Source organism: Nerophis ophidion, linkage group LG12 (genome assembly GCF_033978795.1).
Source record: "Nerophis ophidion isolate RoL-2023_Sa linkage group LG12, RoL_Noph_v1.0, whole genome shotgun sequence".
In the NCBI taxonomy this organism is placed as follows: Eukaryota; Metazoa; Chordata; class Actinopteri; order Syngnathiformes; family Syngnathidae; genus Nerophis; species Nerophis ophidion.
The window spans coordinates 20,528,039-20,544,798 of NC_084622.1; the positions used below are offsets into that span (position 1 = coordinate 20,528,039).

At 40.3% G+C, this 16,760-nt stretch overlaps 2 protein-coding genes across 2 annotated transcripts; one reads left to right on the forward strand and one right to left on the reverse strand.

The window, feature by feature from the left end:
• Positions 1-2,127: 2,127 nt before the first annotated feature.
• Positions 2,128-10,117, forward strand: LOC133563108 (lathosterol oxidase-like). Its single transcript, XM_061917054.1, has 5 exons — positions 2,128-2,350; positions 4,375-4,600; positions 6,995-7,127; positions 7,201-7,301; positions 8,665-10,117. Exons 2-5 carry the CDS (start codon positions 4,391-4,393, stop codon positions 9,061-9,063), a joined length of 843 nt encoding a protein of 280 aa, XP_061773038.1. The 5' UTR covers positions 2,128-2,350; positions 4,375-4,390; the 3' UTR covers positions 9,064-10,117.
• Positions 8,622-13,009, reverse strand: anapc13 (anaphase promoting complex subunit 13). Its single transcript, XM_061917055.1, has 2 exons — positions 12,727-13,009; positions 8,622-9,522 (listed from the first exon to the last, which is right to left on the reverse strand). Exons 1-2 carry the CDS (start codon positions 12,823-12,825, stop codon positions 9,397-9,399), a joined length of 225 nt encoding a protein of 74 aa, XP_061773039.1. The 5' UTR covers positions 12,826-13,009; the 3' UTR covers positions 8,622-9,396.
• Between the last annotated feature and the right edge of the window lie 3,751 nt (positions 13,010-16,760).

Genomic DNA, 16,760 nt, shown 5'->3' on the forward strand with positions numbered 1-16,760 from the left:
TTGAATTTTGAATTTTAAAGAGTCGAAATTGAAGATAAACTATGTTTCAAAGTTAAATTTTCATTTTTTTCATGTTTTTTCCTTTTTTAAACCGTTCAATTAAGTGTTTTTTTAATCATTTATTCTCTTCAAAAAACCTTCCGTGAAAGGAAAAAAAATGTACGACGGAATGACGGACAGAAATACCCATTTTATATATATATACATATTTATTTATTAAAGGTAAATTGAGCAAATTGGCTATTTCTGGCTATTTATTTAAGTGTGTATCAAACTGGTAGCCCTTCGCATTAATCAGTACCCAAGAAGTAGCTCTTGCTTTCTAGTGGTTAGTGTCTAGGTTGTGAGTTCAAACCCCGACTGTAAAAATGGGACCCATTACCTCCCTGCTTGGCACTTCGCATCAAGGGTTGGAATTCAATCATCCATTTTCTACCGATTGTATCTTCTACCGATTGTATCTTTTGGGGTGGCAGGGGGTGTTGGAGCCTATTTCCGCTGCATTCGGTCAGAGGCCGGAGTACACCCTGGACAAGCCACCTCATCAAAGTCAATAATATAGCCCTAAATAACAAGTGCCTCAAAGGGCTGCACAAGCCTCGAGATCCCACATAAGGGCAAGGAAAAACTCAATGTGAATGACAGAGAAACCTTGGAGAGGACTGCAGATGTGGGTGACTGGATGCAATGGACGTCAAGTGGGTCTAACATAATATTGTGAAAGTTCAGTCCATAGTGGATCCAAACATAATAGGTGAGAGTCCAGTCCATTAGTGGATCTAACATAATAGTGAGAGTCCAGTCCATAGTGGATCTTAACATAATAGTGAGAGTCCAGTCCATAGTGGATCTTAACATAATAGGTGAGAGTCCAGTCCATAGTGGATCTTAACATAATAGGTGAGAGTCCAGTCCATAATGGATCTTAAAATATTAGGTGAGAGTCCAGTCCATAGTGGATCCAACTAAAGGTTGGTGACCCCTGATACAGTGTGCTTTATAACAATTAGGGAGGTTTGTGTTATGTTTTTCCTCCTACATAAACCATATCAAAACAAAAAATATGTTTTTTCCCCCCCCCCTCATCTTTTTCCATTTTTCATATATTTTTGAAAAGGCTCCAGAGAGCCACTAGGGCGGCGCTAAAGAGCCGCATGCGGCTCCGGAGCCGCGGGTTGCCGACCCCCGTTTTACAGGGATGAGCGAGGCCTTAACTGTATTATATTCACTATGCCAGTGGTTCTCAAATGGGGGTACGCATACCCCTGGGGGTACTTGAAGGTAGGCCAAGGGGTACGTGAGATTTTTTTAAATATTCTAAAAATAGCAACAATTCAAAAATCCTTTATAAATATATCCATCCATTTCCTACCGCTTATTCCCTTTTGGGGTTGCGGGGGGCGCTGGCGCCTATCTCAGCTACAAATATATTGATTGAATAATACTTCAATAAACTGTGAAAAGAAATGCAATAGTCAGTGTTGACAGCTGGATTTTTTGTGGACATGTTCCATAATTTTTTTTTTTTTATTAAGAAATGTTTAGAATTAAGTTGATGAATCCAGATGGATCTCTATTACAATCCCCAAAGAGGGCACTTTAAGTTGATGATTACTTCTATGTGTAGAAATCTTTATTCATAATTGAATCACTTGTTTATTTTTCAACAAGTTTTTAGTTATTTTTATCTTTTTTTTCCAAATACTTCAATAAAGACCACTACAAATGAGCAATATTTTGCACTGTTATACAATTTAATAAATCAGAAACTCATGACATAGTGCTGTATTTTACTTCTTCATCTCTTTTTTTCAACCATAAATGCTTTGCTCTGAATAGGGGGTACTTGAATTAAAAAAATGTTCACAGGGGGTACATCACTGAAAAAAGGTTGAGAACCACTGCACTATGCTACACTTAAAACTGTGCCCTAAATTGGATAGAAATAGGATCCTGCAGCTTCCCTATGGCAACATGCATCATAATTTCAATACTGGACATGTCTCATTTTAGGACACTTGTTATAAGTCACTTACGACCAATCCTAGCAGAATAAATGACACGTGCAAACTGAAGTTATGTGCTGAGTGTGCTGGGATCTGGTTCCATCTGTACCGTGTGTGTGTATGTGTGTGTGTGTGTGTGTGAATGCCTCCAACAGGGTCGAGCCCCATGTCGGCAGCAAAATAAAACAATCCGGGGGGTCAAGTCGCCTCTTTTAGATCGCCGAGGTTAGCATGAGTAGTGCTTTCCTCGGTTTAGTGCGTGAACCAGGACTTCCAGCAGGTCTTCGCTGAATGTTGGGGGAGGAAGAAGCCTTTCCCACTGCTGGCGTGCGGCCCTGAAGCAGGTTGGTTCAGCTTCATAATGGGGGAAAAAAAACAGATTTCTCATCTAAATGCATTTCTCAATTGCACGCTTGATTCAGTTGCATGCCGGAAAACATTCAGAAGGTATTATCCCGTAAGTGTAAAATTGAGCTGCCTTTATTAAATGAAAGAAACTGCTGTTCTAAATGTGTCCACTGGATGTCGCAGTAGCAATTCTGTTAGGCAAGCAAATAGGGGCGAGCAAGAGGTAGGTAGAGGGGCTGTGACTTCCCCCTATCGACCAAACGTAAAACAAACAGGAGTAAAATAAACAATTGGTAACCCCACTTAAAGTATACAAACCCCGTTTCCATATGAGTTGGGAAATTGTGTTAGATATAAATATAAACGGAATACAATGATTTGCAAATCCTTTTCAGCCCATATTCAGTTGAATATGCTACAAAGACAACATATTTGATGTTCAAACTGATAAACATTTTTTTTGTGCAAATAATCATTAACTTTAGAATTTGATGCCAGCAACACGTGACAAAGAACTTGGGAAAGGTGGCAATAAATACAGATAAAGTTGAGGAATGCTCATCAAACACTTATTTGTAACATCCCACAGGTGTGCAGGCTAATTGGGAACAGGTGGGTGCCAGTATTGGGTATAAAAACAGCTTCCCAAAAAATGCTCAGTCTTTCACAAGAAAGGATGGGGCGAGGTACACCCCTTTGTCCACAACTGCGTGAGCAAATAGTCAAACAGTTTAAGAACAACGTTTCTCAAAGTGCAATTGCAAGAAATATAGGGATTTCAACATCTATGGTCCATAATATCATCAAAAGGTTCAGAGAATCTGGAAAAATCACTTCACGTAAGCAACATGGCCAGAAACCAACATTGAATGAACGTGACCTTCCATCCCTCAGACGGCACTGTATCAAAAACCAACATCAATCTTTAAAGGAAATCACCACATGGGCTCAGGAACACTTCAGAAAACCACTGTCAGTAACTAGTTGGTCGCTACATCTGTAAGTGCAAGTTAAAGCTCTGCTATGCAAAGCGAAAGCCATTTATCAACAACATCCTGAAACGCCGCCGGCTTCTCATCTTAAAATGAACTGATACAAAGTGAAAAAGTGTTCTGTGGTCGGACGAGTCTACATTTCAAATTGCTTCTGGAAATATTCGACATCGTGTCATCCGGACCAAAGGGGAAGCAAACCATCCAGAATGTTATCGACGCAAAGTTCAAAAGCCAGCATCTGTGATGGTATGTGGGTGCATTAGTGCCCAAGGCATGGGTAACTTACACATTTGTGAAGGCACCATTAATGCTGAAAGGTACATACAGGTTTTGGAACATATACTGCCATCTAAGCGCCATCTTTTTCATGGACGCCCCTGCTTATTTCAGCAAGACAATGCCAAGCCACATTCAGCACGTGTTACAGTGTGGCTTTGTAAAAGAAAAAAAAAAAGAGTGCGGGTACTTTCCTGGCCCGCCTGCAGTCCAGACCTGTCTCCCATGGAAAATGTGTGGCGCATTATGAAGCGTAAAATACGACAGCGGAGACCCCGGACTGTTGAACGACTGAAGCTCTACACTTTCAAAGCTTCAACAATTAAGTTTCCTCAGTTCCCAAACATTTATTGAGTGTTGTTAAAAGAAAAAGTGATGTAACACAGTGGTGAACATTCCCCTTTCCAACTACTTTGGCACGTGTTGGAGCCATGAAATTCTAAGTTACTATTTGCAAAAAAAAATAAAGTTTGAGTCTGAACATCAAATATCTTGTCTTTGTATTGCATTCAACTGAATATGGGTTGACAAGGATTTGCAAATCATTGTATTCCGTTTATATTTAAATCTAACACAATTTCCCAACTCATATGGAAACGGGGTTTTTATATTCCTCCATGCAGCCTGAGCTAAAATGAGTTGGACACCTGTCTTAAATTCCCGCCCTCGAGTGAAAGCAAGCGGGGAAGCATGTGTGCAGTTGTTTGGCTGTGTCATGACAGATGGGAGTAATTTTTATTTCTCCACAGACCGACCAACCGTGCCATGGATCACGTGCTGTCCTTTGCAGACTTTTATGTATTCACGCCGTATGTCTACCCTGCTTCATGGCAAGAAGACGGGGCTTGGCGCCAGATCCTCAGCCTGTTTCTTCTCACTAACCTTGGAGCACTGCTGCTTTACCTGCTCTTTGGTGCGCTGAGCTTCTACTACGTCTTCGACCACAGGCTCACCAAACATCCACAGTTTGTTAAGGTGAGCGCCATGCAAGACTTCTAATGCTTCTTTGTTCTAATCACTGCCATGTTTGTTGTAATGCTCGCAACATAAACATAAAATGTACAGGTGCTGGTCATATTAGAATATCATGAAAATGTTGATTTATTTCAGTAATTGTATTCAGAACGTGAAACTTACATATTATATCAATTCATTACACACACAGTGATATATTTGAAATGTTTATTTCTTAAAATGTTGATGATTAGTACTGACAATTACTGAAAATCCCAAATTCAGTCTCAGAAAATTAGATTAGTTACGACTTGTACCAAAAAATATTTTTTAGAAATGTGGGCCAACTGAAAAGTATGAACATGGAAAGTTTCAGCATGTACGGCAATCAATACTTAGTTGCAGCTCCTTTTGCCTGAATTGCTGCAATACGACGTGGCATGGAGTCCACCAGTCTGTTGCACTCCTCAGGTGTTATGAGAGCCCAGGTTGCTTTAATAGTGGCCTTCAGCTCTTCAGCATTGTTGGATCTGGCATCTCACATCTTCCGCTTCACAATACCCCATAGCTTTTCTGTGGGGTTAAGGTCAGGTGAGTTTGCAGGCCAATCAAGAACAGGGATACCATGGTCCTTAAACCAGGTACTGGTAGATTTGGCACTGTGTGCAGGTGCCAAGTCATGTTGAAAAATGAAATCTTCACCTCCATAAATTTGCTCCGCAGCAGGCAGCATTAAGTGTTCTAAAACTTCCTGGTAGACTGCTGCATTGACCCTAGACCTCAGGAAACACAGTGGACCAACACCAGCAGATGACATGGCACCCCAGACCATTACCGATTGTGGAAATTTGACACTGGACTTCAGGCAACGTGGATTCTGTGCCTCTCCTGTCTTCCGCCAGACTCTGGGACCTTGATTTCCAAAGGAGATACGAAATTTACTTTCATCTGAAAACATAACTTTGGACCACTCAGCAGCCGTCCAGTCCTTTTTGTCTTGAGCCCAGGCGAGACGCTTTTGACGTTGTCTCTTATTCAAGAGTGGCTTTACACAAGGAATGCGACAGCTGAAGCCCATATCTTGCATTCGTTGGTGCGTGGTGGTTCTTGAAGCACTGACTCCAGCTGCAGTCCACTCTTTGTGGATCTCCCACACATTTTTTTAATCGGTTTTGTTTAACAATCCTCTCCAGGGCGTGGTTATCTCTCTTGCTTGTACACTTTTTTCTACCACATCTTTGTCTTCCCTTCGCCTCTCTATTAATGTACTTGGACACAGAGCTCTGGGAACATCCAACCTCTTTGGCAATGACCTTTTGTGTCTTGCTCTCCTTTAAAGTATCAATGGTCATCTTTCGGACAATAGTCAAGTCAGCAGTCTTCCCCATGATTGTGTGTCATACAAAATCAAAACGAGAGACCATTTAAAGGCTTTTCCAGGTGTTTTGAGTTAGTTAGCTAATTCGAGTGTGGCACCAGGTGTCTTCAATATCTGACCTTTTCAATATATTCTAATTTTCTGAGATGTTGAATTTAGGGTTTTCATTGGTTGTCGGCTATAATCATCTCCTTTTTGGCAGAAAACACTTGAAATGTATCTGTCATTTTGGAATGAATGTATACATTCTACAAGTTTGACTTTCTAAATGGAATTAATGAAATAAATCAACTTTTTCATGATATTCTAATAATATGACCAGCACCTGTATGTCATTTCTTTCAACTCTGAATCTAAAAATACGAAAATTAAACTCTGGGGTGTACGGATTCAGTATAAATATCAGGGTTGTCCCCATAGGAGCCAATCCCGGGGGTGCTTCGGGGCCTGAGCACCCACGGGATTGGGGATTCCACCTTAACTAGCAAATTTTCTGGGGGAAACACTGTAGTGATATATCAGATTATAGGTGGGGTTTTTTTACCCTTCATGTTCATATTTCGCTGCATTTGTTGCGTTTCGCTTGATTGTAAAATATGTCGACCGAGAGGTGGTGTGACGGTCATATGTTGTCAATATTCAGGGTTTTATCCTTCGTAGTTAATATTGTAAATCCCATTATTTATTTTCATGTATATTCTAGGTGTCTCATTCAGTAAAAACATTTAAAATTCCATTGTTTTTAAGGTGGTCTGTCATAAAATGTTTAGCTTTAAATCAGACATTATTGTGAGGTTTTGTATTAGTGTTTCTAAAAATAGATACAGGCCCCCAGACACATTTTTTTCCCTAAATTTGGCCCCCGAGTGAATAAAATTGCCTAGGCCTGCTGTCGCTTTATACGCTGGTAACAATACCTTTTCATAGGGATATTTATTATTGTGTTTCAGCTGCAGTAATAGCAACTTAATACCAAAATGTATGTTTTTCTTGAACTAAAAAGTAAATCTACAGCAAAATTGTTCCTCTAATGGTAGAACCAGGTGAGTCAAGAGATCCATCTCGCCACTACCTCCATCTTCTGGATGAGTTTCCCCACAGTGATGCTTTTCTTCTGGGAGGTCAGAGGTCACAGCAAACTTTATGATGGCGTCAAGCAAACTTTCATGGGTGAGACTACAGTTATTCCAATAATGTGACAAAGAGGTTGGTAAATGTACTTTGGTCAATTTGTTGTTGTCAGGTTGGTCTGAGGTGTTGGCGAGCATTGTTGGATTCTTGTTCTTTACGGACATGTGCATCTACTGGATACATCGCTGCATGCATCATAGGAGCATCTATAAGGCAAGTCTGGATTACCATTGCTGTGTTTTCAAGTCAACTATAACTTTTTGAAGATGTTCTCACAGAAGCACTCTATGGCCCAGTGTTTCCCGTACATATGCAAACTAGCTGCATTTTATTCAAAAAATTCACTGTTTACTTGCTTGTTTGTATTCATAATGCATTTATACATAATTCCCTTCCGAGAATTAACAAGAATATAGGAAACTTTACCTGCACTATTTATTTCAGTCACACTGCTTAATTTTTTGGGGCTAAAAAATAATGAAACTCACTATATGGTTTTGGATTACCGTATTTTTCTGACTATAAGTCGCAGTTTTTTTCATAGTTTGGCCGGGAGTGCGACATATACTCCGGAGCGACTTATGTGTGAAATTATTAACACATTACCGTAAAATATCAAATATTATTATTTATCTCATTCGCAGAAGAGATGAAGAAAATGTCAGCAATCGTCACACACACGTCAACCAATAAGAATTTGGCGGGGGAGGGTCATGGGAGAAGTGCTTTGTGTGTCATCGGATGCTAACTGCTATATGATACTGCCGTAGCTATTAAGATGGATCATTTCATCGTTGGCGGTAACTTATAAAAACTGAGAAGGGCTGAACAAAAATGGCACCGAAAAGGAAAGCATGTACTGCAGATTACAGGCTGGACGTAGTGAAATATGCAGCAGAAAACGACAAGAGGGAGCGGCGCATACCTTTGGAGTTGGCAGTTGTTTAGAAGCGACATAGAGGAAGAAGATATCATGGGATTTATCGATTAGGAGTGACAGATTGTTTGGTAAACATATAGCTAGTTCTATATGTTATAGTTATTTGAATGACTCTTACCATGATATGTTACGTTAACATAGCAGGCACCTTCTCAGTTGGTTATTTATGCTTCATATAACGTACACTTATTCAGCCTGTTGTTCACTATTCTTTATTTATTTTAAGTTGCCTTTCAAACGTCTATTCGTGGTGTTGGATTTTATCAAATAAATTTCGCCCAAAAATGCGACTTATACTCCAGTGAGACGTATATGTTCTTTTCCTTCATTATTATGCATTTTCGGCCGGTGCAATGTATACTCCGAAACGACTTATACTCAGAGAAATACGGTAATCGTAAAAAAAAAATATTGTCCCTGAATCGAATCGAAAAAGCCAATCGTTACACACACAACGTCACACAACAAATACATAAGTGTTGAACAAATGCTGTGTTAGGTGCTCTTGTACTTATTTGTTGTTGACTTATGCCAAACATTTATGCCCAAAGACATTCCAAAATGTTCATTTACCCTCTGTATATTGACTGAACCACATTTTGAGTCTTGTTTATTCATCTCTCTTCCCCTCCCCAGTACTTACATAAACAACATCATTTATTCAAAATCCCCACGCCGTTTGCAAGTCACGCCTTCCACCCGCTGGACGGCTTCTTGCAGAGCCTACCCTACCACATCTACCCCTTCATCTTCCCGCTCCACAAGGCCGTCTACCTGTCTCTCTTCGTCTTTGTCAATGTCTGGACCATTTCCATACACGACGGCGACTACCGCATCCCGGGCCCCTTGATACATCTCATAAACGGCGCTGCCCATCACGTGGACCATCACCTCTTCTTCAACTACAACTACGGACAGTACTTCACACTCTGGGATCGTCTTGGAGGCTCCTACAGACACCCTTCAGTCCTCCAGGGGAACGGACCACATGATCACATCCGTAAAATCGCAACAGAGACGGCACGGAAAAAGTGACCATGGCGAACGGTCTCGCAGAAGACTGAAAAGACTGAAACGTTTTAGTGGCTTTGTCCTGCAACATGTCAAACCAAAGAACTATTAGTGTACATGTTTAATGCTGTATAAACCTATGTATGTTAGACACTCGTCTGTGACTTATTAAATAGCAAGACCTTCGCTTAAAAGACATTTCACAAGCTTAAGAACTGCATGCAGCACACTTATCAAGTGATTGTGCCAGAAAACTACAAACAGTTCAACTATATTTCAATGCACTAACATCAAACCAGGTGAGGATGAACATAGCTGGTGTTATGGTTCCACAGTCCAAGTCCAGTCAGTGGTGATTCAACTCCCAGTGTTCGGAGTGTTTTCGTGCAGGCTCTGCAGGGAGAGGTCCGTCCATTTCATCTCCTGCTCTTTCACAGACTCCGTGGATCCCCCGTTGTCCTGCTCGGCCTCAGGGAGTTCACTCTGAAAGACCACAAAACTGATTAGATGACATTCATCTCAGAGGCCGAAGATCCTAATCCACCTCATTTTACTCCATCTGGATCTGACAACCAATAGTGGTGAAATATTGGCAGGGCTACTTGTTATCTACATTCTGTCATTGCAGTTTTTACTAAACAATAAGCAGGATATGTCAAACGAGTCTATCGTGTGATTGAGAGATCAGTCCAAGGTATACCATACTGTATCGTACTCCCAACTTCCCCATGACCCTACATGGTTTACATGTTTAGAACACGGGGTGTCAAACTCATTTTAGCTCAGGAGCAACATGGAGGAAAATATATTCCCAAGTGGGCCAGGCTGGTAAAATCATGGCATAACCTAAAAATAAAAGACAACTATAGATTGTTTTCTTTTGTTAAAAATAGCACATACTGAAAATGTACAAACCATGTTTTTTTTACACTTACATGTTGCGGTTAATAGTATTATATCTTTATTGTGTTGGTCGATATTTATATTTTCTGAATAAATGATGTGATAATGATAATGTGTCAAATAAGTGAAATTGAGTCTGGCTGAATTTTAAAATGCTCCCATTGGTGTTATTTTTTTATCTGTCAGAATATGAAATAAATAATGATATCAAAATCAGATTAAAGGATGTCATTATTATAATTTACCAATTTTCGTCAACTGATGTAACATGAAGTGGTTTATTATGTACATATGTATAGCATCATCTACAATTGAACTTGTGAAAATGGACTTATTTCCTTTATCACACATGAAGTAATGAGTGGATGCATATTATTTCAGCATATTTTTGTGTGCCCACAAAATGTGTCCCCAGTTATAAGTACAACACAAAAGATAGATTAAAAAGCATTTATTTTGGTAGAAATGTCAGTTATACACACGCATGCACACACATAAACTTAAAGTACCAATGATTGTCACACACACACTAGGTGTGGTGAAATTTGTTCTCTGCATTTGACCCATCCCCTTGATCACCCCCTGGGAGGTGAGGGCAGCAGTGGGCAGCAGTGGTGCCGCCCCCGGGAATAATCTATGTTGATTTAACCCCAATTCCAACCCTTGATGCTGAGTGCCAAGCAGGGAGTTAATGGGTCCCATTTTTATAGTCTTTGGTATAACTCTGCCGGGGTTTGAACTCACAACCTACCGATCTCAGGGGGGACACTCTAACCACTAGGCTCCCATGACCCAACCTAGGATAAACCCCTCCCCCCAACCCCGCCCACCTCAACCGACGCATGGAGAGGGGGTTGGGTGGTCGTAGTGGGGGTGTATAATGTAGCCCGGAATAGTTAGGGATGCATGGGATTCTGGGTATTTTTTCTGTTGTCTTTATGTTGTGTTACAGTGCGGATGTTCTCCCGAAATGTGTTTGCCATTCTGGTTTGGTGTGGGTTCACAGTGTGGCGCATATTAGTAAGAGTGTTAAAGTTGTTTATATCACAACCCTCAATCTAACCTGTATGGCTGTTGAACAAGTATTCCTAGCAGTCGCTTGCACGTTGAGTCAGCAGCCGCACACTAGATGTGGGGGGCTGACACTCAAAAAGCATAGTATTAAAGCAGACGCGACGACATGGTCGAGAGTACGTTTTTGAGGCATTGCCATCACAGCACGCCCTCAATATTGTTGTCACTGTGAAAATCTGAGAATTTTATCCTGGGGGGGTCAGCAAGTATGCAGCTGAGCCACATCAGAGTGTTCCAAGAGCCGCGTGCGGCTCCGGAGCCGCGGGTTGCCGACCACTACTTTAAAGTAATATCCAACAATTGCGAGAATTACTTTTTACTGTCAACTGAGTTTCGTTTTTTTAATGATTTCTGCTGGTGGTGTGCCTCCGGATTTTTTCAACGCAAATTTTTTGCTTTGGCTCAAAAAAGGTTGAAAAACACTGTCCTACAAAATGACAACCGTAAACCGCGTATAGTAAAGCTTATCATGAAGTAGTTTTACTTTTATAATCATAGACTTTGACATTGTTCATTGGTAATAATAGGGTTGATGTTTTAATAAAGGATTTTCCTCCACCGGGTGTCGGGGCTCTCCTTGAGAGATAGAGTGAGAAGCTCTGTCATCCGGGAGGAGCTCAAAGTAAAAAGCCGCTGCTCCTCCCCATGGAGAGGAGCCAGATGAGGTGGTTTGGGCATCTGGTCAGAATGCCACTGAACGCCTCCCAAGGGAGGTGTTTAGGGCACGTTCGACCGGGAGAAGGCCACAGGGAAGACCCAGGACACGTTGGGAAGACTATGTCTCCTGGCTGGCCTGGGAACGCCTCGGGATCCCCCGGGAGGAGCTGGACGAACTGTCTGGGGAGAGGAAAGTCTGGGCTTCCCTGCTTAGGCTGCTGCCCCCGCGACCCGACCTCGGATAAGCGGAAGACATACTTGCCAACCCTACCGGATTTTCCGGGAGACTCCCGAAATTCAGCGTCTCTCCCGAAAACCTCCCGGGACAAATTTTGTCCCGAAAACCTCCCGAAATTCAGACAGAGCTGGAGGCCCGAAAACCTCCCGGGAAAAATTTCGTCCCGAAAACCTCCCGAAATTCGGACCTGAGTGACGTGTATAAAGAGCGCGTCTGCCCAATGACGTTATAACTGTAGAATGATCGCGGGCGAGTTCTTGGTTTCTTATGTGGGTTTATTGTTAGGCAGTTTCATTAACGTCCTCCCAGCGTGGCAACACACAACAACAGCAGTCCGTTTTCGTCTACCGTAAAGCAGTTTGTCTGCCATAAACAGCAATGTTGTGACACCCTTAAACAGGACAATACTGCCATCTACTGTACATGCATATGGTTAGGATGGACAATTCAACCCTTAATTCAACAATGAGAAGATAAGTGTTGTGTGTGTGTAAATAAATGAACACTGATATATATATATATGTGTGTATATATATACACACATATACATATAGCTAGAATTAACTGAAAGTCAAGTATTTCTTATATATATATATATATATATATATATATATATATATATATATATATATATATATATATATATATATATATATATATATATATATATATCCATCCATCCATCCATTTTTTACCGCTTAGTCTCTTTGAGGGGGCGCTGGGGCCTATTTCAGCTACAATCGGGCTGAAGGCGGGGTACACTCTGGACAAGTCGCCCCTCACACAAATGAATGTTAATAAAGTGGAGTAATTACCAGCGGGATGGTGACGTCCTCATAGGGCAGCCTGTCTTCCCTCCATGCGTCGTCGGTCAGATCCAAAACTCTGCCGTCTCGCTGGATTTCACTATCCATGATTCTTTGAGCTAGACCAGGTTTAAACTTCCAACAATCTGACAATCGCTGTTATAACTTTGTGGCCGAAAAGAGGACAGGAGTGTAAAATAATCCACCGTGTGTTTAGCCGTGAGGGTTTGTTGTTGATTTTAGCCGTTTGACGATGGCGCACTATTGCAGACACCGTCGCGTTGTGATGACGTCACACACGACGTCCCTTATAAATCCCTCGTATAATTCATGTTATGTATGAATTTAAAAAAACAAATGAAAATGAATTTTACCTTTTTCACCTCATTATACTATTGGCCGAATTTATATTCATAAATGTAAGTTTCTCAATACCCGACCTGTTTTTTGTGCCTTTCAAAAAGAATTAGAACTCTACGTTAAAACAGCCTCTACCTCTAACAACCAAAAAGCTGTGAAAATGATGATGCTGTGTTCCAAATTTAAATTATTTCCTGAAATTTTTTATATGTATATATAGCTGAGATAGGCGCCAGCGCCCCTCTCAACCCCAAATGGAATAAGCGGCGACAATGGATGGATGGATGGATATATATAAATAAATAAATAAATATATATATATATATATATATATATATATATATATATCTTAGTGACGTGGGGAACAGTCGATTCAAATACAAATCGAATCGAATACGTTGTGCGATTCAGAACCGATTCTCTTTTTTTTTTTAATGATTTTTTTTTCTTTTCTTTTTTTTATCGATCCAACAAACCAATACACAGCAATACCATAACAATGCAATCCAATTCCAGAACCTAACCTGACCCAGCAACACTCAGAACTGCAATAAACAGAGCAATTGAGAGGAGACACAAACACGACACAGAACAAATCAAAAGTATCCATCCATCCATCCATTTTCTACCGCTTATTCCCTTTCGGGGTCGCGGGGGGCGCTGGCTCCCATCTCAGCTACAATCGGGCGGAAGGCAGGGTACACCCTGGACAAGTCGCCACCTCATCGCAGGGCCAACACAGATAGACAGACAACATTCACACTCACATTCACACACTAGGGCCAGTTTAGTGTTGCCAATCAACCTATCCCCAGGTGCATGTCTTTGGAAGTAGTGAAACAAAAATGAATATTATCAACAACAGTATCAATATTAGTTATAATTTCAGCATAGCAGTGATTAAAAATCCCTCATTGACATTATCATTACACATATAATTTAAAAAAAGAAGAACAATAGTGTCACAGTGGCTTACACTTGCATCGCATCTCATAAACTTGACAACACACTGTGTCCACAATTTTCACGAAGATAAAAAAAAGTCGTATTTTTGGTTTGTTTAATAGTTAAAACAAATTTACATTATTGCAATCACTTGATAAAACATTGACCTTTACAATTATAAAAGCTTTTTTTAAAAATCTACTACTCTGCTAGCATGTCAGCAGACTGGGGTAGATCCTGCTGAAATCCAATGTATTGAATGACTACAGAATCGTTTTGAATCAGAAAAATATCGTTTTTAAATCGAGAATCGCGTTGAATCGAAAAAATCGATATATTATCAAATCGCGATCCCATCCATCCATTTTCTACCGCTTATTCCCTTTTGGGGTCGCAGGGGTGCTGGCGCCTATCTCAGCTACAATCGGGCGGAAGGCGGGGTACATCCTGGACAAGTTGCTATCTCATCGCAGGGCCGACACAGACGGACAACATTCACACTCACATTCACACACTAGGGCCATTTTAGTGTTGCCAATCAACCTATCCCCAGGTGCATGTCTTTGGAAGTGGGAGGAAGCCGGATTACCCGGAGGGAACCCACGCATTCACGGGGAGAACATGCAAACTCCACACAGAAAGATCCCGAGCCTGGATTTGAACCCAGGACTGCAGGAACTTATTGTGAGGCAGACGCACTAACCCCTCTGCCACCGTGAAGCCCCAGGAATTGATATTAAATCGAATCGTGGGACACCCAAAGATTCTCAACCCTGATGCCCTGATACATATATATATATATATATATATATATATATATATATATATATATATATATATATATATATATATATATATACACATACATACATATATATATATACATACATACATATGTATATGTATGTATGTATATATATATATATATATATATATATACACATATACATATATATATTAGGGCTGCGAATTATATATATACATACACATATGTATATACATATATATATATAATTCTAAAATGTTTATATATATATATATATATATACACATATATATATATATATTTCTAAATTGTTTGTAAATATTGCAATTTATAAATAAAGGTTTATAAAATTAATATAAATAAATAGGTCCGTCTATCTGTGTTGGCCCTGAGAAAGGCTCTAGCACACCCCACCCCACCCCCGACCCCAAAAGGGATAAGCGGTAGGGAATGGATGGATAGAAATAGAAAAAAAATATATGTTAACACAGTTTTAAATTATTAAACAAACAACAAACCCAAATAGATACATTATTATTTATTGTATTTTAATTTACTATTAAAACATTTCTGCGCATTGTCCCGCCCACAACACCGGTTGTTTAATGATCACCATGGCAACCAAACTCTACTGCCGACCTCAGGGAGAACAACGCGAGTTTGGAGAATCCGCTTTCTGACGGTATTTTGTCTTCATGTTGTTTACAATTTATGTTGCTGTTGAAATGACTGTTCGATTGTTTTGTGCCATGTGCTTTTTCAAAACAAAATATTTAGCATCAAAGACGAATAGTAAAATGAACGGTTTACCACTCGTGGAGGGCGGGTCTAGAGTCGCGTGATGAGATGACGTAACCTGGTGATAGTTTAATTTGGGGGTGGGAGATACTGCAAATACTTTCATTAGTGGTGAGGGATGTGTTGTCTTGTATAATCATAAAATATGCAGACGAGGCGTGTTGGCTGAGTTATTAAAGTTTACTCCACAGCGTTCAACCTAAACAGAGCATGCTCTTCATTACTGTGGCATGCTGGGTAATGAAGTTCCTATGTTACCTAGCTCATAAAATCACAGGAGACACTGCATATTTGGCTATCGTCAGACCCGATACCAAACTTTTATGAGCCTTCATTGATTTTGTCTTTAACTTGTTGATCGTGATAATTAAATGAAACCCTTAATTGCAAACAACTTAACACGAAATATAACAATGTATGACAGTCTAGCAATGGCAACAAAAATCGCGTTCATTACATACTGTATAGCGTCTAAAAATGCACACCGACGTTCTTTTTAACTTTTTAGTTTAAAAATCACGCAAACAGGTTTGATTCCAACATCACGCGTCTATCTTCGTCTTTTACCTTCCAATAACAACAATCCTTCAGTCATTATCCGTCATCGCCTTCCATGCGTGGTGCATTCAAAACAGTGGGAACTCCGCACATCACCCACCCGCGAACGCAGCATAAACCCCAAAAGGTCGTAATTTTCAAATAATCGTTTCATCAAAATAAAGTGAATCGTGCATTCAAATCCGATTATCAAGACTTCCTCCCAGGAGCTTGTGAAATTCAACAGACGCAAACTGAACGAACTTATCACGCTAGTATTGGTGCTGTACCTGCTATCGACATCGTTGACATCCTCCCACCGCTATTTTCCACCTCAGTATGACAAAGACACATTTAGGACGACGTGTGAACAAACGTCGCCGTACAAAGAGTCGACTAACATGGCGAGTAGTCTGGCTTTGCTTAGCGTAATGCTGCAAACTAAAGCTAATCATGATTATAAAGATGATCATGAGGTCTATGGGGAAATCGATGAAGATGGATATTTTTGGTGCGTGTTTCTATTAGCGACTGTGTGCCACCTATACAGGTATAAGCAGCAATATTATGAAATTAACTTAATTTTGTGACTTTTCAAATATTAAAATAAATGTTTACTTAAATAGGGGCTTCAGTG

What these genes read in the sequence shown, in the direction of transcription:
- LOC133563108 (XM_061917054.1), top strand. Translation starts at nt 4,391, where the DNA reads ATGGATCACGTGCTGTCCTTTGCAGACTTTTATGTATTCACGCCGTAT. An exon ending in AACATCCACAGTTTGTTAAG is followed by an intron (nt 4,601 to 6,994) that starts GTGAGCGCCATG and finishes CTCTAATGGTAG; the next exon opens with AACCAGGTGAGTCAAGAGAT. An exon ending in CGTCAAGCAAACTTTCATGG is followed by an intron (nt 7,128 to 7,200) that starts GTGAGACTACAG and finishes TGTTGTTGTCAG; the next exon opens with GTTGGTCTGAGGTGTTGGCG.
- anapc13 (XM_061917055.1), bottom strand. Translation starts at nt 12,825, where the DNA reads ATGGATAGTGAAATCCAGCGAGACGGCAGAGTTTTGGATCTGACCGAC. An exon ending in AGGACGTCACCATCCCGCTG is followed by an intron (nt 9,523 to 12,726) that starts GTAATTACTCCA and finishes GTGGTCTTTCAG; the next exon opens with AGTGAACTCCCTGAGGCCGA.